We start from the raw sequence: 20429 nt of genomic DNA, 5'->3' as shown, positions 1-20429 counted from the left end.
ACAAATTTAATCTCACAAGATGGATCACAATGCACAATACCAATAAGATTCGAGGCGATCATGTTTTTGTCTAGGTTTTTGTGGTCAATCCCAACATGGCTAGAAACACATGTGTGTCGATCACCATATTTAGTGATCTTAAAATAACCCAAATTTGCTTTCAAACAAGCTCGGAGGCCCCATCCACAATCCATGCTCGATGATCGATTCTTGCACCGAACTTTCCATAAAGTCGGTGTGCTCTCAACAACACGATATTCACGCCTTACACATCTAACAGAAAAGTCTTTAACAGCTGCAATCAATTCTTTTTTGCTTCTAAAGACCATGTTTTTATGTAATTCTCCTTTCTCCGGATTATAAAAGACCGTCTGTGACCCAGATGACACACCTACAGAATCAGGACATTGTTCTTCATACACAGCACTAAAAAATTGTGGCATCTCATAAATATTAGAAACATCAAGTGGAACTATGTCTGAAGTTGCGCCATGTAATTGCTCACTAACATTTTCGAACGCGTCCTCGTTACCCTCCTCGTCTGAATCATCACCCACTGGTGTGTCAGGCTCGCTGTCACTCTCTAGACTTTCCAGTAATGCAGAATCAGCAAACATTTGACGTGATGTTTCATCATCTGTTGCCACTACAACGACTCCACGAGCCAAACTTGATGCATTAGAATTCACGTTCGGCCAACAATTATTATCTTTATTTGTGCATCCAATAATATATTGATCCCAGTCCCCAATATTATTGTCCATGGAAGAATAAGGTGGATCAACATTTTCATTGTAAGTAGCAGACGAAGTGCCACCTGACTGATCAAATCCTATCATACTTAGACCTTGGGTAATACATGGAATGTACGACTCAACAACATTTGTTACTACATTATCTTCAATGGCCTCACATTCAATATACAACTCTATGCACTGCACATCGGAACCAGGACCAAACATAAATTGTAAAGTATCATCGTCAAGGACAACATGAACTTCTACTGAACGCGACTTGTCCATATACGAATATTTGGTTGAAAGGTTCAACCTATATTTTCTGGGATCGATATCTAACTTCCGATGAACTATTTCAATCAAATCGCATAATGACATAGATCTAGATATACGAATTAACTTCACCCCTTTATTACTATAATTGATTGTTCCATGTCTTACGATAACATCATCGCCAATATATAAAATGGCTGAAATTGTATCCATGCCTGCATTTAAATTTATGTAAAAAAAAATTTCAATTTAAAGAAAAACATTTCTAGTATTAACATTTCAAATAAAATTCATATGTCTAAAAAATTATATTATACACAAACTAAAGACATCAAACAATATCATTATATTGTTTTACATAAATATCACGTACACATATAATTGTAAATAAAAAATACAATAAAGATGTATATAAAAATATCACTTTAATATTTTTATATTCGTAGGATAAATATTGAAGCACATAATCCACAACAACTTTCTACTTATCGTGGTCTATATCATAACTTTCCAATCTACCACAAAAATAATTATGAACGATTTGTACGAAAAATATTAAAAAGTTCGTAACATTGAAATTCATAAATTTTATGAGATATAAACCAGGAAAATACGATGAATTATAAATATTAACAATATAATATATATATATATATATATATATATATATATATATACATATATGTGTGTGTGTATATATATAATATATATAATAAATTGTTTATACATCATGATTTAATATACATAAATATTACGCACACATATATTTTATAAACAAGATATAAAAAAAAATTATGTTTATCAATGATCATAAATATTTTTGAAATATATAATTAGGTTCGTTCAATAAAAAATAATAGAAGTATTTATCTAATAAGATTTAATTTATGAAATTATGATATATACCTAGAAAAAGATGTCCTTTATCGTGAACAAATCTTTCGTTCGTCGTTCAATCTACAACAAAAAATAATTATGAATATAAATTATTTGTATGAAAATTATTTTTTGATCGATGTAATTTTCAAAACAAAAATTGATATATCATATTTGAAAAATTAGCGATATACCTCAATCAGTCTGGATGCCAAATATTTCTTCACTCCTTAAATTCACCGACGGAACCACAACTCGGGAAAAAATATTTATTATCAGATGCAAAACAAGAAAGATGCAAAACAAGAAAAATAACTTCAGATATATATAGAGAAACAATACATGAATTCTTTATTGCCTATATTTTAAAAAAAAATTAAAGAAAACTCGTGATTCAAATAAATACAAAAACATTAATAATTGACGATATTCATGTCGATATTTATGTCGACATTGAAAGACATGATAAGATAAGACCACATATCAATTCATATATAACGACAATAGATCAAATCGATACAGTTTCGTCGGTTTCTATTAGCAACCAATAATTACACAAAAAACAAATTTATTTTATTATTTAAATTCGCCCGCAACTGTAATAGGCGGGGCAAACATAATAAAATAATTTAAATTCTACCCCGCCCCTCTTACGTAGGCGGGCAATATTTTAAAAATAAAATTAATTAAAACTCTCCCCCGCCACATCCACAGGCGGGGGAGAATAGAATTAATTAAAACTCTCCCCCGCCACCCCCACAGGCGGGGGAGAATAGAATTAATTAAAAACAATTACTCCCCCCCATTTGGAAGGGCGGGGGAGTACAAGTTTTCTTTTTTTTTTTTATTTTTTATTTTTTACAATATTTTTATAAATCTTACAAAAGTACGTTAGATTGATAAACGAGATTCAAAAGTACGATAATTTGATAAAAGACCCGTTTTTCTTAACATATATCTAATTATATTTATCGAGTGGTGTCTGGAATATCAAAAATAATAATTTCGAAAATTTAAATAATTATTTAAATTTATTGATATAATAATATAATTTGAAATTATATTTAAATAACTATAACAATCATGTTATTAAATTAAATTATTTATCATTATATTCGATATTTTGATACGTAGTACGGTTGTTAATAAAAGAAATAAAAAAAGATTTTAAAAGTTCATATATTAATTGTAAGTTAAAATTTTAAATAATAACGATTTTTAAAAAAAAATCATTTATTAGATGTATATTTTGGTTAGAACTTTCAATTATTTTTTAAATATTTTACAAAATATTTATACTTAAGTTATAATTAAATAATAATAATATCGATGTATAGATAATCAATATATCAAAAAAATCATAATAAAATTATTCATTAAAAATTTGAAAAATATAATATCACATAAAAGTTTATAGTTTATTTCATATTTTAAAGAGTATATATGATTAAATAAATAAAAGTAACATAAAACTCAAACTTGTTACTTAAATTAAATGAGATTATATGATAAGTGCAAAAATTTATGTGAGTATTTACACTTCACTTTTTATAAAATACACTTTATATTTCTTTCTTTAGTGTAAAATACATGATACCTCATCAAATGATTTTTAGAATATTGATATAAATATACAATATCGTTTATATATTTTTATTTTAAGAAAATATTAAAACTAATTTACCAAAATTTCATGAGATCGTCACACGAATCAAATTGTGAGACGAGGTTTCTATCTGACTCGTTCACGAGGTTAACACTAATTAACAAATTAATATCTAAATCACAATAATACCATCTTCTCACGCAAGGATTATATAGTCATTTTTATTATCAAAAAAAATAGGACATTGTTCACACGATGATTTTACGAAATATAACCCAAAAATTATTAATACTAGTAAAATATGTACATGCATCGCATGTGCTATTATTATTTTTAATTTGATCAAATAACTTTAAATAATTAACATGAAATTATTTTCGATTTAGAAAGGTTGTTCGATTTAAAGGGGAAGTTTTATTTTGATTTTTTTCTATTTAAAATATGGACTGACTTGAAAATGTTTTAAATATGGTAAGAAGGGTAATTGTGGAATTAAATAGTTTGGTGTCCTCAAAGGTAGTTATTCTAAGGCCTCACACTTAATATAATAGTATAGAAGTGTAGATTTTTAATACAAATTGTTCATAATCTATATTAATTTAACTCGAGCTATAATTATTAATAAAAATAAAATGTATAAGCACACAACATATGTATAAATTTATTAGTGGCATATGATTGTTCTTATTTGGGGTGCAGATTAGGCGTGCAAATGATCTGAGTCTATTCGTGAATTTTTTTAGACGATTCGAAAATACTTTATTCGTATTCAAATTTATCGAATTCAAGCCAAACTCGAACATTTTCAAACTTTTTTCGAGTCGAACTCAGCCTTAAATTATTTTATTCAATAGTTCGTGAGCTCCTCCCGAGCTTTAATATTTATTAATATAATATAATTATATATTAAATAAATAAATTTCGAGTCTTTCGAGTACTCATTTTCGAGCAATAATTTAAATAATTCGTGAATATATTGGAATCTTTCGAGCCGAACTCGAGCTTTAATTCGAACTGAATTCAAGCAAAAATCTCAAAATTTTCAAACTTCGAATCGAGCTCGAATAGATTTAATTCGAGCCAAATTCTGACATTTAAATTTTTGTCATATTCTACTCGATTCAGTTCGTTTACACTCTTAAGTGCAGACACGTAACACGGTGACTGATTGTGGTATAGATATGGGCTGGTTTACCGATTTGTTATGTTTGTCAGTTTGCAACATTGAGTTTGTTTTAAAACCGGACCTTTAATTTTCCAAATCTGAACCAGCAAAAAAATTATTCCATAGGAAGTATTTATCTTTCTATGATGTGGTCACATGTTGTCCTTGGATTATTCAATAGAAACGTGAGAAACTCACATGATGTAATAATATTGAAATATATGGAGAAATACTCATGATGTAACATAGAATAATTTAAAAAATATATATATATCTGGTTGCATGCCTAACATATACATCTCACAACAAATGACCAAATATGTCTTGATTGCCAATGGTCCATGTAAACAGAATTAGCAAATCAAATCTGCCCCCTTCTTCAAAGATGGGAAAAACAATGATACGACGACATGTTAGCAAGTTTCTTAAAAGAGGCACTGCAAACTCGTGGCGAAGCCGCTGATCATCCATTAACAAGTGACGCAGACCGGAGAATGGTCATCTGGGAGCAACTTAGGCCAGGATAAAAATAGAAAAATGTTGCAGACAAATATCTCAATGACTCAGACCAATCAAATAAACCATAAAGATTGCAATCCCCACTCATTCGTTCAACACCAATATACGCCACCACCATTCCCCGGCCGAGTCCCACATCTCATATTCTGTATAAATGACCAAGGTCCCACCACCATTTCCACACATTTACATATCCTTTCAGGGTCAGAACCAAATGCAAATATCACAATAAACAAATGAAATATCAACTCAGCTATTCTGATCAACTTTTTGCATATTTGACTCTTCCTACCTGTCGTCGCCCTTTCAAACTTCAATTGACGTGTGCAGAAGAATTTGGGTACCCACTCCCACTGTATGGCAATAAATAGGATTGTGTCTACTCAATAACTTCAATAATGCCAAAACTAACTCTATGTGACAGTTAGAGGATGCCATCGTGGTCGACCAGCAAGGCAATTCATTCTCTCCCGAATGATCTTTCAGTTAAAACGAAATCCAAAAAATTTGTAGCCATTTTTTTTGTAGATTCCGATTGTCACCTTATGAAACGACCAACTTCCTTGAGCATGCAATGCATTAGCTGTGGAGAAATTGGTTAGGTCCACCCCTTAAAATGATAAAAGGTTGTTATCACATTACACGGGGAGGCGAAGGGGTGTGGTGCGTGTCGTTCTCTCAATCACCTAAAGCTTTAGTTTCGTACATTTAGCAGCATTGGTTCTCAATCAATAAGAGACCTTGTGTTTAATGGGGAACTGGTAACCCGTAATTATAAAAAGATCTTATTTTTCCATCCCAACTAGCAGTAACAAGGACCAGACCCCATGCATGAGAGCTGGATGAAGTACTTTGGCAACAAGCCTTGAGAAGTTTGTACTGAGATTTACACATGGAAGACATCATATCTCGGGGATAAGACACTGGTAGCTTTTCCTCGGGCCAAGTCGTGGATCCCTTAGGGTTGGAATCTAGGAAAAATTTGTGGTCGCCAGAAGATAAATAAGCAGATAGTGAAAAGGGTAATGAGTTTTTAGAATTCTCAAATTTTCTTGATTTTAACTCATTTTCCGAGTTCCCTATTTTCAAGCCAGGCCAGGGTATGACAACTGAGACATCTGAAGAGAAACACTCAAATGATCTTATGGATTTTGGTTGTGACAGAGAATTTGAAACCGGATCACTGTAGTTCCACATATAAACAATTGAATCCTCAGAAGCGGAGACAATGTGTTTCCCATCTGATGTCAATGAAGCAGAAATATAATTCCCACAATTTCGAATACCTGGTTACAAAGAAACTGAAATTATTTTTGAGATATAGAGTGAAGATGAACCCATAGAGGAATCAAAATGCACCTTTGTATTTCCTGATCACATCCATACCATCAATGATTCTAACCTGTGAATTTGCACAAGTTACCAACACTTTGCTCGGGTCATGTGCTAAAAACTGCATCCACAGAACAATAAAAGTAGAATAAATGTAAGTCGCAAATTTCTTAACGGGTAAATATTATCCTGAATGCATCAACAATAACCTGGACGCCGGTTACCCTTTTGCAGGGTGACTTCTTCTTGCTGGCGAAGCACATCTGAGTTTCAAACTGCACACGGTTATCTGATAGATAAAAAATGGTTATTTTGTGACCCTTCTTCCCATAGCAATACAAATAAGAACCAAGAAAAGAGAGGATTGAAACCAGAATGGCGAAAAAGAGAAACATTTCATGAATTCATTTTAGAGCACCTGATATGATGAAAAACTGACAGGTTCCAGTAACGGAGCCAATTACACCGCCCTGCGTAAGATACAAAGAAATGCTTAGTTGATGTACTCTACGATTACAAAATGAAAAGTGGTACTAATGTACCAAGGGAAGGATGGCAACCAGGGTCAGTTGCCCACCTCCCTCCTAAAATTTTCCATGTATTTCTTTTCGCATTATAAAAGAGAAAACAACATTCGCACCATCTATTCTGCAAAGGAACAGACCTGTCCATCAGGGTCGATAAGAAATGGCAGTTATTATCTCCTTAGTTTCAGTCCAATCAACAACTTGACAGCCATTTATTGTCCAAATCCGAACTTTCCCATCGATTGAACCACTGATGAAGTAATCATCGTTCAAAGGGTTAAACTGAATGCACGTCACTGCATAGTGTTCAATTTGTTTTTGGCAAAAGATATCAGTTCAAAACCACATTCAATGATTCCCTAAACCAAGTATTTAGCAGCACGTACCATAATTGTTATGCGAGAAGACTTTGAGGCAATGATCGACTCCAACTCGCCATAACCGAACAGTTTTGTCAATTGATGCAGAGAGGAGGCACTGCAAGGAAAAAAAAGATGTTAATTGAATGCAACTAGCATAAAATATATCAGAATAAATTTGCACAATTTAAGTATATGTACATCATTCTTTGACCAAGAAAGATCCAATATCTCCCCTTTGTGTCCTTGGAACAAATGCAAGGGCCTTTCAAGAATTCGAAAAACCTTAGGAGGAAAGACGATACAAGCTGAATCCTGTGTTTTCTTCGAACACTTGGATTCATTAACATTATCTTTTTCCGGAGGTCCTAATTCAGATTTATTATTAACCAATAAGTACACACATGACGGGTCTGCATCTGGAATATCAATTAAATCTGATCTATCGTCTTCCGCGACTAGCCAGACTCGCACAAACTTGTCTTCTCCTGCACTGGCCAGGTACTTTCCATTGTGACTAAATTTCATAGCTAATATAGGACCCTCGTGGGCTGGTATGTCTTGTCCTGTGAAAAGGGCCGAGAGTTTCTTCATCCTTCTTCGAAAATATCTAACCTTGACTCTCCGAATCCTAGTTTCATTAATCGATCGCACATTATCATCATTCACAGCGCTACACGTCATACAAGAAATGGACCGTAATCTATTCAACAACCTATCTTTCAACTTATCCGTGGTTCTTTGTGCACTGCCATTAACAAACAGCTCTTTCTCCACCAACGGCTGAAGGGGCGGAGACGGCTCCGACTTGTTTTTCTCATTTTCCACTAATCCAATTACATTACATACACTCTCACTGCAATTATCACTTCTAACATCAATTAAATCCACCTCCATAGACGAATCCAAATCATTGTAAGACCAAATTGAAGCAGAAGAGTGGCCCGAAGACAACCGGTTTTCTGTTTTCAGTGGTGTTTTCTGGACTGTTCCACTACTGTCCATGATTCTACCAATATCTTCTTTAGAGAAATCGTCTCCTTCTAATCCATCTGAGCTCAATCCCATCCATCTAATGAATTTCCTACGACGTTCCTTCACACTCTGAGGACTATTAATCCACACATCATATTCCCAATTCTTAAAACTACGGCAATCATCAAGAGAACCAGATGCCAATGAAACGTGCTCCATGGCGTCAAAAAATCGAGATTCTTCCGCACGACTGCTCATCATTGGTCCATGTTTCCTTGAGTTCAACCCATGAATCAACTGAAATCCAACTAAAGAATCAGTCTTTTAGGAGTAGGAATCAGCGTGCTTCTACCCTTCCAATACCAAACCTTGAATAGCAAAGAAAGCACAATAAATGCCGAGAAAATAACCTAGTTCGGGGGAAAAAAAGCCAACTATCAGCAGTATCAATGCTTAAGGAAAAAAAATACCGATCCTGGATGAATGTAAAAACAAATTTCGCTGATAAAAGCAATAGACCCAAAATGGATCGCAATCCTCACCCATTGAACCTGGTCTCCCACATGAGTTCCCAGTTACCATCCCACAATCAAAAAGAGAGTTTTTTTCTTACCCCTACACATACATTAATCCTAGAAAATAAAACCCATTTTTCTTCATTAAAAATCCAAGCAAAAACCCACACAAATCACAAAACAAATTGAGAACCTACCATCAAGTCAAAACTTTCTTGGCTTTTCAAACTAAGGATTGATCACATTTTAATAAACTGACATATAGGAAAAGGCAGATTCACCTTCATGTACATATAAAAAGAGGATTAAAAAAATATCGGAGTGTAAGATTTGCTCACATGGGCGTGATCAGTTTTGTGCCATTATAGCACAGAGATCGATGGGTTTGGCTTGGGGGTCTCTATAAAGAAGAAGCTAAGAGAAGAGTGGACACTGAAAAAATTGGAACAGAAAGGGAATGGTCATAAATGGAAAGTAGATACTGATATAGCCATATTGTTGAAAATATCATGCTCTGTTTTTCACTCATAAGTTATTATACATGTAGTGAAATCTGGCGACAGATTTCAATGAATATTGTAATTTCACTCAATATATGAAACTCATAATTTCACCATAATCAGCATCGATAGATTTTGTAGCAATGTCACATCGGGTAATACACTTGATATTGTGTTTCTCGTGTAATTATTGTTAATAATAGATTGAATATGGAATTTTTTTGTTCTTGCTTTGATAATAATCTTTTTTCTCTCGTTCTCTCTTATAAAGAATTTGATATTTAGACAGTGTGAGTTACTTAAACCAAATATAAATTCTAACGATATTTTGCTTGAAGAATATTTGCTTTAGTTCGCCCATAATTGTAATTCTATCCGGGTTTCCACACACTTTAAATTATTGAAAAAACAAATTCCACAAAATAATTTTTCCTTTCACAGTTTTTGTATATTTTAGTATGTTGAGATGTATATTTTAGTATGTTGAGTTATAAAAATTGTTTTTATTTGGTCGAGCGATTGAACATATTAAGATTGGAACTTGGACCTAACTCAACCCCAAAAGCTAGCTCAAGAGAGGAGGATTGTCCAAGCCCGTATATACAACTCTCAGGTTATTTAACCAACCGATATGGGACAATTAACACACCCCTCTCACACCCAAGAATGAACATCTCGAGCGTGGAGTTTACAAATGACCCAATTATGGGCAGAACGGGTGGCCTAATTATAGGCAGTCCAGCACGTAACTGTGGAATCCGAGCTCTGATACCATGTTAAGATTGGAACTTGGACCTAACTCAACTCCAAAAGCTAGCTCAAGGGGAGGAACTCCCGGCCAATTCTATCCTACTCCGGGAGATTTACTCCCTGTCACTAAATAATATATATGTCTAGCATTTAAAAATAGCTACAATAATTTTATTAGCGTTTATAAATGGGTAGAACATAGAATTTCTTATAATAATTAAATTTTAAAATATTGATTTTTTACAATTTATATAATTCTAGCACAAAAATAAAAATAATAGAAATAAAAATCTCAAACCTCAAACGTAAAAATTTTACTATCAAATAAAAATTTCACGTAATTTTTAAATATAAATATTAAGTTTTAAAATTTGAGAATAATAATAATAATATAACACATGTTATATACATGAAACGAAATTAGTTTGGTTGATTTTTGGTTAAAGTAGTGTGAAATTTAATAATAATAGTTAAAAAAAAGACATGTGTAAGAAAAAAAGTAAAATTACGTGAAATTTTTATTTGATAGTAAAATTTTTACGTTTGAGGTTTGAGATTTTTATTTTTATTATTTTTATTTTTGTGCTAGAATCATATAAATTGTAAAAAATCAATATTTTAAAATTTAATTATTATAAGAAATTATATGTTCTACCCATTTATAAACACTAATAAAATTATTGTAGCTATTTTTAAATGCTAGACATATATATTATTTAGTGATTATTATAAGAAATTATATGTTCTACCTATTTATAAACACTAATAAAATTATTGTAGCTATTTTTAAATGCTAGACATATATATTATTTAGTGATTATTATAAGAAATTATATGTTCTACCCATTTATAAACACTAATAAAATTATTGTAGCTATTTTTAAATGCTAGACATATATATTATTTAGTGACAGTGAGTAAATCTCCCGGAGTAGGATAGAATTGGTCGGAACTCCCAAGTTATTTAACCAACCGATATGTGACAATTAATAGAACAATAGTACTTAGAATTCTATATAATTTTAAAAAAGATTTGATTAGCATTATTACCACCGATTATAATTTTTGGTAATCTCACTCGAACCTACTTTTAAAATTCACAAGTTGATCACTATTGTTAATTTTTGACATAAATATACCCAAAAAAAAATTACTTTCCATTTTATCAATTACAATTCCATAATATAAATATACTTCTGTGGCCAAGTTCCGGAGGCATACTTGCAACGCTACACTCGCTTGGCAAATATTATTTTAATTTTTAAAAACAATTGATTTAACTTTTATAATTTTAAAATTATTATTTAAAATTTTTAAAAATAGAGAAATTATGGCACAATAGCTAATAAAAATAATCTAAGATTTAAATAGAAATTGAAATATAAATAAAATTCATTTATTTTTAAAAAATATTTTATTAAAATAAATGTTGAATATATTGTCGTTTAATATACTAATTATATATTATATGAACACACATCGGGGAAAAGGTAAATTAGAGAGATAAAAAATCATGTTATGAAATTATATTATATGAATAAAATACATGAGCGATTACTAGAATTTTTTATTTGGTGCATATATTTCAAAAATTAGTAAGGGTAACAAAAGGTATCGTGGTCTCTTTATGAATTGAAAATGTCGGTTGAGGTAGGATTAATTGGAAAGTAAATAACATTTCCCTGTATAAAAAATTATTGGAAGTTGCTAATTATTTAATGAACAATTATATATTGGTAAAATAATAAAAAATGATATTAAAAATAGATATTTTGCTATATAATTGCGATCAATGAAAATAGAATTTTAATGTTTATATTTTGGAGGGAGAACTGAAAATAATGGTGACGATGATGATAACAGTAGTTGTTTCTATGAATCAGTTTTATGAAACAGATATTTCAACTTGACTTGATTCATGAAAACAATATTATTATTTATGTCAAACATTATTTTTTTCGATCTTTCCGACAAACATAGATACTATATCTACCCGAAAAACCTACTTTACCTACATGTGTTATTATTGTTGTCGTTATTATTTGTGATGGTGAATAAAATAAAAGTATACTTGAACTAAGTGGCGTACAAAAACAACAACTTTCTTAGTCGCTTGCATGAATTTACACGGTCACATGCACGTGTCAAACAGTTAACAAATCACCAACAAGAAAAAAATTAGAAAAATAAATTATAATTAAAATATTTTTATAAAATAATTATCCAAAAAATTTCGTAACTATTTTTAATTATAAAAATATATTTTTATATAGCACTTATACAAACATATATTTATTTTTAAAGCAAATTTTAAATTTATATATAAAAATGTTGTAAAAAACACTTTTATAAAAAAATTTATAAGTGTTTGTCCAAACGAAACCTTAGTTTTTTATTCACGTTATATAAAAAACATCTCACGAATCAATTTTACGAGACGAATATCACACCTAACTTAACTAATGAAATATATTATATTTATATCAAAAATATTATTATTATTTATGATAAATATAAATTGAGTCGACCTGATCTCACATATATTGACTCTCAAAATTATTTTGCATCCCGCATAAATTCACTAGACACTTTTAAAAGAGGACACGGAGCTGAGTAAATAAAACACACACGAGGGACTCTTTGATCAAAATTTCTACCCAATTAAAAAATGGTCTTGCGTAAAATATTTAATATTTCATCTTAAATTCTCAAATATGTATATTTTACTTGTAATGTTTTGAATTTTCACACATGAAAAAATATTAATTTTATACTAAGAATATTATTTTTATTATAAAATATAAAAAAATGACTCGTCTCATAATTTTAAATCCGTGAAATCCATATGCTCCAAAGAAAACACAATAATCTAATAGAAACCCGCTAAAACCAACCATTTGGCAATGTGGGCCGATTTGATGTATCCAGCTCATTTTGATGACTCTGTTCCTGATGAAATTATATATTCTACGATCAATTGTAGTTCTAAATTTCCAAAAAATATGACCACCAAACCAATCATGCTTAAGCCGGAAAAAAAACACGAAGAATAAATTGCACGATAAAATAATATACAATCTCGCTGTTATATTTTGTGAGACGGATCTCTTATTTAGGTCATATGTGAAAAAATATTACTTTTTTATGCTAAGAGTATTATTTTTTATTGTGAATATCGGAAAGTTTAACCCGTCTCAAAGATAAAGATTCGCGAGGCCGTCTCACAAGAGACCTACTCTTATCAATATCCATTATACTCCTGTCACATCTTTGTCTTGGTTATGATTTTTTTTTCTTTGTGAGATTATTTAATTTTCCTGGGGTCTTTAAATGTTATCTCATAAATTTTGATCGTTTTCCACAAAATTTATATTTTTTCCAAGTAAAATTCCACAGTACTGGAAAAACAACTGAAACTAGTAGTCTAAAATAAATTGAAATTTCATTCATTTTCTATATTAATTTTGTGACAGAACGCATACTTATAATATAATGTCGCAGAGTTTATTATGACTTAATTAGATGATTTCGCAAATTGAGCATTCATTTGTTTTATTCAACCTGATGCGCTGCTTCAATTCTGTCCATATGTATAAATAAATAAATATCGCACGTAGAATATATATATATATATATATATATATATATATATATATATATATATATATATATATATATATATATAATTTAAGTTGGTTGAGTTCATTGATATTGGGATTTGACTCGATTTTTTAATCGCCGATCGTATTACGACACGGCTTACGTAATATCGTACAATTAATATCCCCCGTGTAATTGTTGGTGAGTTCAAGTTTCCATGACGTATATATATAAAATTTATTATTTAATACAATTTATTTCATTTCCATATATTCATTTATTATATAAGTTTCCAATGATCCCCACAAACGCATATACATGCACCTACGGTACATATAAAATCACCGACATATTCTGGAATTTTAATAATAGGAACCGATTAATTTCTATGTTTAATCGAAGTAAAATGATGTATATTTTTTATTACAATACAAAATAATTGATTTTGAACGATTTAATTTTTAAAAAAATATAATTTAGTGATTAAGTACTTGTATGTATGCCCACCATTGAAATATTATCGACAGAGAACTTTGACTACAAAATTTAATATAGTTTCTGGTTTTAATAAGGAGTTTTGGTTTGTTGATTAATTAATGCAAACGCTTCAGATATAAATTTTAAATTATTTTTAGCATTTTTATTTTGAAAAACATAAATAATAACGGGTATTCTAATTTATTTTTCTGAAATTCGTTTGGAAGATTGAATGTGGTAATTGTATTAGGGCAAAAATTTGTGTAAGACGGTCTCACGGGTCGTATTCGTGAGATTGATCTCTTATTTGGATTATCCATGAAAAAATATTACTTTTTATGCTAAGAGTATTACTTTTTATTGAGAATATTGATGGATTGATCCGTCTCACATATTAAGATCCGTGAAGCGGTCTCACATGAGACCCACTCTTGTATTTAGACACGAGTCAGCATCAGAAAGACTTTTTTCGGAGTGGTGATTAATTTAAAGCAACGAGAACACCTGATATGTTTCAATCTCATTAAATATTATTGCAAAAATAAATCAGCACATTTACTCCATTTTTTAAAAAATGGTATAAATGACCGAAGTGACACAAACCGTTGGAGACCATATATTTTTAAAATAACTAAGCATAGATTATTATTTTATATAATAAAATTTTTAAAGTTAGGAAAGTACGAGTGTTTGAATAATTATTTAATATTATTGATATTACTTGATAACTATATTTAAATTATAAATAATTATTATATAAAAATTATGTAATCATTTAAGATAACATTCAGATGAAAATAACAATCATATGCCATCAAATTAAATTCTTTATTATCGTATTTGATATATTGACTGACTTTAATTGTTAGTAACAAAAAAATTATTTTACAAAATAAAATATTAGTTTATCTATCAAAATTTACAAAAAAAATTATATTTTAAAAAGTAAAATTATTGTGAAATATACTATTTATTATTTTTTAAACATGCAAAAAATATTTATATTAATATTTATATGATGTATTTATTTATTTATGTGACGATGAACGAAAACGAAGTATTTTTTGAATAAGGGAAAAAAAATTACAGTATAAACAATACTCCGGTAGCAACCAAGTGGTGGAAGTGGGCCTTGAATGGTTGCATTTCTTTCGAAAGAGGGTTAATTACAATTGGTACCCACTTCGTCTTTAAATGTGAATGGGCTGGCCTTTTTCAACCTCTTCTATTTTTTGCTTTTCTTTTTGTACGTATATTGCTATTCAAGGCTTCAACGACAACAAACTTTTGTATGTATAAATATTATCTAAATTTAATTTAAATTTTTTTTTACTATCATTACATTTTTTGGCTTAATTATTCTAAATTAAGGTTCTTCGTGTGATCTGTAGTTTTCAATTAAGCATCCAACCTCATGAATAATATTTTGGTCGTTATTAAAATCGTAATCGGAACCAAAATTCGTTTAATTTTTCCATGTAATATTTCATTTTTTTTTGTATCAAGAAACTAAGAAGAATCTTTATTGGTGTAAAAAAAGGTATACAAAATATAATGTAAAAAAGATGTGACATGTCTTTAATTTTATCAAATTAACACATTTGAAAAAAAAGTATTTAAATTATTAAAATTTGAAAAATACATGAAAATTTTAATTTAATAATATAGAAAATAATATTTTTAAAAAGGCCAAAGTTTTAAGGAGTTTTAACTTAGCTTAAACTGAATCCAACCCACATTTGCCATTAGAAATAACGAACATATTATTCTGTAACAATAATAAATCACGTGCGCGAATCAAAGTGAAAAAAATAAAACCAGAGAGACCAAACAAATGTAATAAATGTTACGTAGCCCAGAAAATCGAAATACAGGGACCAGTTCATTGGATTCGAGTTCGGATCAAAATCTCTACTCTGAACTTTCTTACATGTTGTTTACAAAAATATCTAAATTCCTTACATGTATAATTGGCCTGTGTGTTTAGTTGAGTGGATTAAATAAGGATAGATTAATAGTCAAATATTTATCGTTAAAATTTTAAGATGTTTTAATAATCATTTTGACCCGGTTTAAGATCCAATTTTATTAATCAAATAGTTATCCATAAAATTGGATCATAAATCGGGTTAAAATGATTATCAAAACAACTTAAAATTTTAACGATAAATATTTGACTATTAATCTATCCTTATTTAATCCACTCAACCAAACACACTATATATATATATATATATATATATATATATATATATATATATATATATATATATATATATATATATAATATATATATATATATATATATATAATATATATATTTTAAAAAAGCCTCTCTCAACACCACCATTTTTTTTTTCTTAAAAAAATTGAAATAACACAATAGTAAGTTTAAATTTGACATTATTTGTACGATAAATCACAAAAACTCTTGTGAGACGGTCTCATGAGTTAATTTATGAAACAAATATTTTATTTAGCTCACTCATGGAAAAATATTATTTTTATGTTAAAAATATTATTTTTATTGTAAATATGAACAAAAATTGATACGTCTCACGAATAAAAATCTGTGAGGTAATCTCACAAGAAACCTACTCCTGATAAATATTAAATTGTCGTGTGAAACTTAAAAGAAAACAATAACAATGTCTCAATCATACTAAGATGGATTATAAGGAAGATATAAAAAAATAAATAAAGTTTAACGCGCCTAATACATGAGTTTTGTAATTATATATGCGATGGTGATGGTATGTATTTATATGATACGGTTGATGGTTGAAAAGGAAAAATCAATCGTTTCATAAAGAATTTTATAAGTTCGAAAAATAGTTTTAATCATAATTTCATGTATACTTGTACCAAAATAAAAATTGTATGTATTGGTTTGAACACGAGCAACATGGTATATTTGAATCAATGAAATGATGTAGAATGAAACTTCATGATCGATGATTGCCCTTATAAAGAGTGTGTATGTGTGTGAAAGAGAATTTTCAGGTAGGGCTATCAAAATTATGTCATAATTGTACCATTTTTATCAAGAATTTTGTGATTTCTTTATCGAAATTATGTCATATTTATCGAAACAATTTTACTAAAAGTTCACATAGATTTCAGACATCATAACAACTTTTATTGAAACTTTATATATATATATATATATATATATATATATATGTATGTATATATAACAAGTAGGGGAATGATGCTTGGTCTTAGAAAGTGTGTGTTTGTGAGACAGAAATTCAGGTAAAATATGATTAGGGTAACATGTGCTAATTTGGACCACCCACAAATAATACTTTTGGGCTCACAATTTGCTTTAATGTGGTCCAACAAATGTATAATTTGAAAAATTGGAACATGGCACACGGGGCCATATTCATTTGTCAAAAGGATTTTATCATTTCAGTACCACCGTTCGATGTAATTAATAAGATATCTGTCGATCGTTCAACTCACACTCGGTATGTGTACATATACCGTATGGATAGTGACACCAAATAAATAAATCACACAGATACATCAATTTTTATCACTTACATTACATATTCATGTTTTTTTTGGATTTATCTTATATCATGTGTATATTAAATTAAATTGTACCTATATGTACGACCTAATCAGGATTTTTACAATTTTAGTCGTGTAAGTTGGCCTATTTTGAGTTTTTGTCTTAAACTTATCACAGTTTTTTTTTTCCCATTAATTAACTTGAATTTTTTGTTCTTATCATTTTTTGTCTGGAAGGCACTAAACATAACAAATATTGTTTATTTGATATCGATGACCTCTTATTTGTCTCACGTGATGAGAATAAAAGTCTACAAATTAAATTTACCCGAGCACAAAATCTAGGAAAAGATAAGATTTTTTACCCAGTTATAAAATATTGGATGTCGTCTCTCTTTATTTTTATTCATATGGATTTTAATGTGTATATCACGTGATTTAATTTTGTCGTATAAGTTATGTAAAAAAAGTATTGATGTCACGATATGTTCAATATTTGACTTCCATTGAGAAGAAGGATTGAAAAAGTCAAATTCGTTAGACGAAAACCAAAATTTGACAAGTTATACGACTAAAACGTAAAACTAACTAACTTACAGGACTGAAACTGTATTTTTATCTCTCTTGCACATATCATATATGTACATAATACACACACATGTATATCTACATACATCCATTATGCATATAACAATAAAATTTACATTACACTAGAATATGGTCGTTTTTAGAGAATAAAAAAGATCAACAATAAAAGCATGAAGAACATTTATGAAAAATGAGCTATGGAAAAACTACAAAGGGAATTTTTACTCGCTCCTTTTTGGGTTGGGCTTTGATAAGCAAACTAATTTTGCCAAGTCCAAAACATTATTGGACTTCTACTCACCCCTGTAACAGGTGTACAACTGGACAGATCCTTGAGCCCAGCTGCCGGCTATGTAACCTGCTTCACTAAGGTCCAATACGGCTGGCTATTCAAATTCAACAATGAATTTCATCTTTCATGATTTATTAGACAAATCCATTCTTCTGTCTTCTTACAAAATTTGCTCTCCATCTTCTCTTTTCATTATTTACTTCTAAGAAGTAAACACGCGCTTGTAGAGTAATCGATGCTAGCGTTATAATATTAACTCAAGTTTACATTCAATGTTTGAGTTCCGGAAAAAAATTATAGACAACACATATAAGAATAAATGTGGATTGTTGGATATACACTTGACGCAATATCTTAAAAGTAAGATGAACTCAACCGAATGATTCACCATGATCAGATAATACATTATTAAGATAACTCGAAAGCATTTTAAACATTCATTACAAACTTCACATCCTTTCTCACTTGTGCAAACACTAGTGTCGAATCCATGTGAAGTCTCCCAAACAAACAAGGTCTCCAACTCACAGTCCTATCAATCATCCTTCTTTGTACACATCCACAATTCTCACCCAAAGAAGCAGAAATTAACCAGTTCAACCTCTCCCGTATATCATCCTTCTCAACTTATCGACTCGGTTTACTCTCTCGTCCAACAACCCACAAACCTGGAATTCACTTTGATGAGAGCCAGAAAATAAGTCCTGATACTTCCATTTCACTAAGGGCGTGAAGAAACAGATCTCCTTAGTGCAGTCTTTGGTCTGAAATAGCTTCGCAATCACTCGAACAGAAAAACGGATGAGGTTGGATCCCCTCATATCTAAACAATATTCTTTTCAAGAGATACCACAGAATTTCAAACAATTATGCAGATGTATTAGTAATTCCACATCAATGTAATCAAGCAACGACCAAAAGCCGGTTCAAACAACTTTACATAGATCAAAACCACTCTCTAAACTTGCACAGAAAATCTGGGAAAGATCAATAGCTTCTTATAAAAGCATTTAGGGTATGCTTGGTGTGTGTGATAAGTAAAGGATAGATTATTAAATTCATGTTTGTCTCATTTTTTATGGGTCCAATTGAAAAGATATCACATTGTTTTGGAGAGATTGACAATCCAATTATATATCCTTACATTGAGTTTTGACATCAATCCAATTAATTATCCTATCTTACACACCAAACATAGCCTTAAGAAATAAAGAGTACCACCACTCCTGGTGGCTTAAACAAAGAATGAACTATGAAAGCAGGAAAAAGCTACGCAACTTCATAGATGGAAAGACCCTGTATACTTCCAGTCGTTGTATTGTTCAAGACAAAAAAAATCCAAGCGCATATTATCACATGGAGCCCATGTATTTCGTGGCAATCCAATAATCAAAGTTACATAAGGTATGTTTCATCTCGCATGCCCGTTAAAGATAATTACGAAGATCAAGGAATGATTATCAATAATAATCAAGGAAAAAAATCGATACACTCAAATCAAGGATCATAATACACATTGATTTATGCAATTTACAGATTGACATATATGCAAATTTAGTTTTGGACCTTCTTTTTCGCTAAAGCTTATACTTGTGTTTATTTAGTGTAAAACTATTATAAGAAAAACAAGAGAGCTTGCATCTATTTTAATTCTTACAATTCTAATAGCATCATAGCTCATGTTTCACCGTTATTTATTGGACTACCCATAGTTTGGTCATCGGTTCTACCCGTAGTTGGGTAATTTGTAAATTAAGTAGGTGTTTAGTCCAACTATGACTTCAATATATAACATCTCAAAATGGATTAGGTCCGTAGA

At 30.0% G+C, this 20429-nt stretch overlaps 1 protein-coding gene across 1 annotated transcript; it reads right to left on the bottom strand.

The window, feature by feature from the left end:
- Positions 1–4967: 4967 nt before the first annotated feature.
- LOC140816559 (uncharacterized) lies at positions 4968–9373 on the bottom strand. The gene is given in 9 exon segments (XM_073175905.1): positions 4968–6462; positions 6536–6629; positions 6718–6797; positions 6927–6978; positions 7173–7184; positions 7186–7331; positions 7422–7512; positions 7596–8666; positions 9166–9373. Coding segments are annotated over 9 exon segments (2097 nt in total). The 5' UTR covers positions 9178–9373; the 3' UTR covers positions 4968–5923.
- Positions 9374–20429: the final 11056 nt, after the last annotated feature.

Source organism: Primulina eburnea, chromosome 16 (genome assembly GCF_022965805.1).
Source record: "Primulina eburnea isolate SZY01 chromosome 16, ASM2296580v1, whole genome shotgun sequence".
Lineage (NCBI taxonomy): Eukaryota > Viridiplantae > Streptophyta > Magnoliopsida > Lamiales > Gesneriaceae > Primulina > Primulina eburnea.
The sequence above is the reverse complement of the archived record's forward strand: the minus strand, read 5'-3'. Positions and strand labels throughout refer to the sequence as shown.